Raw genomic sequence first — 6000 nt, forward strand, 5'->3', positions numbered from 1 at the left:
TCCCAGCCCCCCCTGGCTTCTTTTTGCTCAAGGCTAGCACTCTACCACTTGAGCCACAGCACTACTTCCAGCCTTTTCTACATATGTGGTACTGAGGAATTGAACCCAGAGCATCATGTATACAAGGCGAGCACTCTACCACTAGGCCACATTCTCAGCCCTATTCTTACTATTTTAATGTGGTAAAAAAATGCTTAAAATATAATTTACCATCGAAACTCTTTAACTGTATAGTCTAGCACTAGTAAGAACATTTATATTATTAACTTCCTGTAACATCTACCAATCATAAACCTAAATCTTAATCTTATGAAATGCTTGTACTCTAAACAAGGTTAGGGAGTAATTAAAACAAGTGGTAAAAGGTTCAGTTGGAAAACTAAAATGGTGATTAAAAAATGTACCCCTGAATAATTTAGAGATTACAATTATTATTCAAATTACCATCCATTACATAGAATAAAAGTAATATAAGTACCAAAGGAACATAGCCCAAAAGGATGTAAATGCTCTTGTAGGTTAAGTAATTATGGTAATATTTCTCTTTCCAACAGGAAAATCCAGGATTAATCCCATACCTTTTGGTTCTTCATTAGTCTTATCTTTAAAGGAGCACTTAAAGATTATGCTAAAGGTTCACTGAGAATTAAATATTTTGAGTCTCAAAAATCCTTCTCTTTCTATATGTCTTTTAGAATCTAACTTACCCTTGTACAAGCAGAATACATATAAATATAGTCTAAAGGTTAATATAACACTTACCTGTCAAGACACCTTAGAATAATAGTAGTCTTTCCCTGAAAATTAAAAAAAGAAAGAACACGGTGTAAATGTCACCCATATGTAAAATTTTATTAGTGTTCATAATTATGGCCTAAAATAGCTTCTTAAATCATTTGAATGATAAATTACCTGGAAACTGAAAACTAGGAACTTTCAGAATTGTTCTAAAGTTTGATAAGTGGAAAAAGTTAACTGTCAACTTTCCATCACAGTGTAACTACACTGCTATTATTATAATTATAAAGTCCTACAGATGACAAATATTAGCAAATCTTATCTCATGTTAGTGGTCAACTTGGCAGCTGTCTTAAATTTTCTCTTTACTCAACAATGCTAATTACTAGGTAAGCTGATGATTAGTGCCTTCTAAAATGTTTTCATTCCAACTGTTGAAGTGGAAGTAAAAAAGAAGATAACAAATACAGGACACGTTGCAAATATGCTCAAAATTGGTAATTCAAGCAAGGGGTTGCAGTACTTTGTTTTAGTTCTATGGGATGCACTTATTCCAAGTTTCTTTCTAGGAGTCAAGAACCACAGGTTCTGGCCCTATCGCTGCCACTGATTAGGACACATAACCTCACATTTTATCTAAAGACTAGTATAGTGGTTTGAAACATTGTTTCCTGTTTTGTTTTGAAAGAATAAAATTCTTTACAACAAACAACAAATGATCTCCTACTCTTGGTAAATGATTCTTTTGGGGCACAAAAAATGTTTATAAAGCAAAACACTTATCTAAGACACCGGTCTTTAAGAATATCTTTTTTCCCCCTTCCTGGGGCTTGGACTCAGGGCCTGAGCACTGTTCCTGGCTTCTTTTTGCACAAGGCTAGCACTCTACCACTTGAGCCACAGTGCCACTTTGTTTTTTTTTTTCTGGTTATGTGGTGCTGAGGAATCGGACCCAGGGCTTCATGCATGGTAGGCAAGCACTCTACTGCTAAGCCACATTCCCAGCCCCGACACCTGACTTTAAAGGGAGCATTTGTAGAACCCATTCTTCCCATATATATATATGTATATGTATATGTATATGTATATGTATATGTATATGTATATGTATATGTATATATGTATATATATGTATGTATATATATACATATATATATATATTTTTTTTTTTTTTTTGTCGTGGGGTTTGAACTTTAGGCCTGGGCACTGTTCCTGAGCTTTTTCACCCACTGCTAATGCTCTACCACTTTCAGCTACACTGTCACTTCCGGTTTTCTGGTAGTTACTTGAGATAAGAGTTCTGCGGGTTCTCCTGCCCTGGCTGGCTTTGAACTGTGATCCTCAGATCTCAGCTTGCTGATAGCTATGATTCCAGGCGTGAACCACCAGTGTCTGGCCTTCTAAAGGGATTCTAAAAATATCTACCCCCAAATTTAATAATTAAACTATTATAGTCATCTCTGGGCCCAATTGTTGAAACAGTGTATCATTCTGTAAGATAGAATGAATAAATATACCAGGTGTCAGATCAAAGGGGAACACTTATCCTAAGGCGAATTTGAGCCAAATCTAACCTATTATTTTACCATAAATACTGGTGAATTAGAGTACTTTTGCACCTGCTTTTAGATGTGCCCATACCAGGTCTGGGTTGTATACTCTTTCTGTGGTTTGCTTTACTAAAAAACTTTCTGCAGTTCGAACTCAGTACTACCAAGAAAAAAAAGTTAACAACAACTTGATTGTTAAACTATCTCAACAATTAGCAAAAAAAAATTACCCCATTTTTACTGCCAATGAAGAAAACAGATTTTTCTCCAATATCAACTCCATCACCTTCACTTCCATTGTTTCCTCTTTTATCCACTTCAGCTTTGGCAATATCCCAGAGAGTTTCACTATACAAGAGGCAGGAAGACAAAATTCAAAAGTAAAAAATTCTCTTAAGTATTTATTTTCAGCTGAAAAGTTTTACTTCAGTAAGATTCATAAATCAAAACATGAGGATTCATCATTTTGTGATTATTTTTTTCTCTGAACTCAATCATGAAGAATACTGAAACTCCATAACCAGGATTGTGGTTGTTTTATTTAGGACTTCCCAGTGAGGTTCTAAGGCTATTCCCAGACACACATGACAGTGTCAAGACTTTAGGACATATACAAATTGGAGACCATTTAGATAATCTAAATAATCTGTTTTCCCCCAAACATTTCTTTTTCAAGCTATAGTTATGGCCTCAAATTGCTGTTTGAAAATATGAAACTGTGAAGAGAAGTTATCTTAAACTGCAAATATGTTGAAAATCATCCTTTCATTTGTCTCTTTACACACATACATAATTTGACACATTATTATCTTTTTTTTTCCTGGTGCTTCAACTCAGGGCCTAGGCCTTGTCCTTTAAGCTTTCTGTTCAAGGCTAGTGCTCTACCATTTAAGCCACAACTCTACTTCTGGCTTTTTGCTAGCTAATTGGAGAGAAAAGTCTCATAGAATTTTCTGCTGGGGGCTGGCTTCAAACTGTGATTCTCGGATCTCAGCCTCTAGAGTAGCTATGACTACAGACTTGAGCCACTGACACTCAGCTATGTCTTCTAAATGAAAACATTGCTGTATTGGATAGTATATGAATAGACCTGGTGAGTCTCAGCCTGACTGAATCTACTAATCCATAAATCTACTAATATGAATCTATTAATTCATACAAAGTACCACATACAATGTAGTATTTTGCATGAATGTTAACTTCAGCATATGACCTTGTCTCGCTAGATCTTTCATTTCTTTAAGAATTAGGCAAATATTTATTGAGCACCTAATATATGCAAGTCTCTATTCTAGTTCTCAGCTCAAATCAGTCGGTGTCTCTGTCTCTCTCCATACAAATACACACTCTTAGAATTGTGATGTTTGTTACAATGTGGTCATTTATTTAGTCTTAGGGTGTAGTCAATAAAATCACCAAAATTTGTAGCCTACAATTGTTACTAGTTAAGAATCAGCAATAAAAAAGGGCCAATATAGGAATGTAAAAAGTGAAAACTGAAGAAATGTTTGCACTGCATTTATTTCACAAGTGAGCCTGCAAGAATTCAATCTGGGCCTGTCTACTCAGCCGGTTCATTATTCCTCGAAAACGCAGGTGCCCAGCGGAGGAGGAAGTGCTGCAGTCGCCACCTGTGGGAATCTCCCACAGTGTCCATGGTTTCAGAACTGTAACCAAGGATAATGCCAGAGAAGATGGATATGTTTTACTCCCAAGTTCACAAACACATCCAAGATCACACCACTGCGGTTCCAAAGCTGAGAAAAGGCCTGACCCTGCTCTGTGACAGGCTCCCCGAGGTCCTCGTGGGTTGTTTAGGGGGTACAGTGTTATCCGCCAGGGCGGGTCATTTAAAGACCCTCGTGGGAATAAGGGGCTCCGATGTGTTTTTCAGGCCATCACCCCCCACCCACTCTCCCTCTTCGGCGTGTGGGTAGACCTTCCCCAGCGCTTCCCAGGTGTTCCCTCGTGTTGAGGGGTGCACCCCGAGCCCGGGAGCGGAGGGAGGCCTAACCCAGTGCTTGGAAGCCAAAACACTTTCACTGGCTCCCACAAGGAGAGGAGTCGCTGATCTCGGGGCACCTCTTACTTTTCTGCCAGAATCTTCATGCCTGAGGGGGGTTCCTACGAGCCCCGGGACCATGAGAGCCGGGTGCGGGCCGGGCAGGGCACCAAGTCCAGTGCGCGCTGGGCAGACCCTCCGCAAGCCTTCACCGCCCCACCCCTCCACTCCGCTCCGACCGCGGCCCTTCCGGCCAGGGAAGGAGGGTTTTCCCGGGGGGGTGGGAGGGGCTCTGGCCCGGTGCAGGTGGGAGTTCAGGAATACCTGGGCATGGTGGCTGGCTGTGCGACCCCAGATGTGGCCGGCTGGGTGCGGGGTCCAGCCAAGAACTCCGTGGGCCACGAGCTCCGAAATCAGCCGGCGACCGCCGACTCCTCGGTTGCCATGACAGCGACGTCCTAGACGCCGGTGCGTGTGGAAATGGTATCATGGGAAATGTAGTTCTCGAAGCTCCTTTTCGAGTCTGGCATCTGTCAACCCCTGCGAGGCAAAATAACGGGGTGTCAGTACTTACAAGGGTGGGGGCTAAAGGCAACGAACGGTTCCCGGGCTTGAAGTGTTATTTTGCGAAAAACTATGTTTACTTAGCCAAGTAGAATTTTAGAGTTCAGTCTCCCCAAGATCTGAGGCAAAAGCAGAGGAATGTGGCTTAGCGGTAGAGTGCTTGCCTAGCGTGCATGAAGCCCTGGGTTCGATTCCTCAGCACCACATACACAGAAAAAGCCAGAGGTAGTGCTGTGGCTCAAGTGGTAGAATGCTAGCCTTGAGCAAAAAGAAGCCAGGAACAGTGCTCAGGCCTTGAGTCCAAGCCCAGGATTGGCGGGGTGGAGGAGAAGAAGAAGAAATTTTCTTCCTTTGGGAGAGGCCTTTCATCCCACTCCCTGCCCTCACTGCCCACTCCCCTACCTTTGGCCCAAATAAATGGATTTTACTCTGAAAAGTAAATGCATTTTACTCTGAAAAATGTTCTTATTGAGTACCAGCTACTTGCCGGGAGTCTGTGCTTTTTCTCATCTTTCACTTTTTGTCACATAGCCAGAATTAAGGAATGGAAGTTCTGATGATTTATTTAAAAAATAGAATATTTATGCCTTAAAACTTAAAGTAAGGCATGTGATTTTAATCTTTCTCAACATTCTGAATGTTTAATTGTGTCATGTTTTATGCAGCAGTAGCACATTATTTATTAATAAGTTAATGAGGCATGTACATCTTCTATATACTTCATTTACTTCATGAATGCAATTTTTGTTTGAACTTTGATCTCTAAGAATTTTTTTTTTTTTTTTTTTGGCCAGTCCTGGGCCTTGGACTCAGGGCCTGAGCACTGTCCCTGGCTTCTTCCCGCTCAAGGCTAGCACTCTGCCACTTGAGCCACAGCGCTGCTTCTGGACGTTTTCTGTATATGTGGTGCTGGGGAATCAAACCTAGGGCCTCGTGTATCCGAGGCAGGCACTCTTGCCACTAGGCTATATCCCCAGCCCAAGAATTTTTAAGTCAATATAAAACACTAGGTTATTAATATATGAAAGGCCTTTAATTACACAGGGTAAGGAGTAGAGAAAGAAGACAAGATGCTAACCCTTGGGAAAGGCATACAGTTAATTATAATTTTGTTTGAAAGTGTTGGTGAAAGTTTCTTGGCAGTGA

General features: G+C 40.7%; 1 protein-coding gene across 3 annotated transcripts in view; it reads right to left on the reverse strand.

Annotated features, from left to right (window-relative positions):
- Window positions 1-4733, reverse strand: part of Dync2li1 (dynein cytoplasmic 2 light intermediate chain 1) — a 38943-nt gene extending 34210 nt beyond the window's left edge. For 2 of the 3 annotated variants that reach the window (XM_048353024.1, XM_048353023.1), the window contains exons 1-3: window positions 4378-4469; window positions 2519-2636; window positions 763-797 (exon numbers count right to left, since the gene is read on the reverse strand). In XM_048353024.1, the coding sequence (XP_048208981.1) occupies window positions 763-797; window positions 2519-2636; window positions 4378-4397 (173 nt within the window). In that variant the 5' untranslated portion in view covers window positions 4398-4469. Of the gene's footprint in view, window positions 1-762; window positions 798-2518; window positions 2637-4377; window positions 4470-4614 lie in introns of those variants that run through there. The other variant, XM_048353026.1, reaches the window with a different exon arrangement.
- Window positions 4734-6000: the final 1267 nt, after the last annotated feature.

Source organism: Perognathus longimembris, chromosome 8, assembly GCF_023159225.1.
Source record: "Perognathus longimembris pacificus isolate PPM17 chromosome 8, ASM2315922v1, whole genome shotgun sequence".
Lineage (NCBI taxonomy): Eukaryota > Metazoa > Chordata > Mammalia > Rodentia > Heteromyidae > Perognathus > Perognathus longimembris.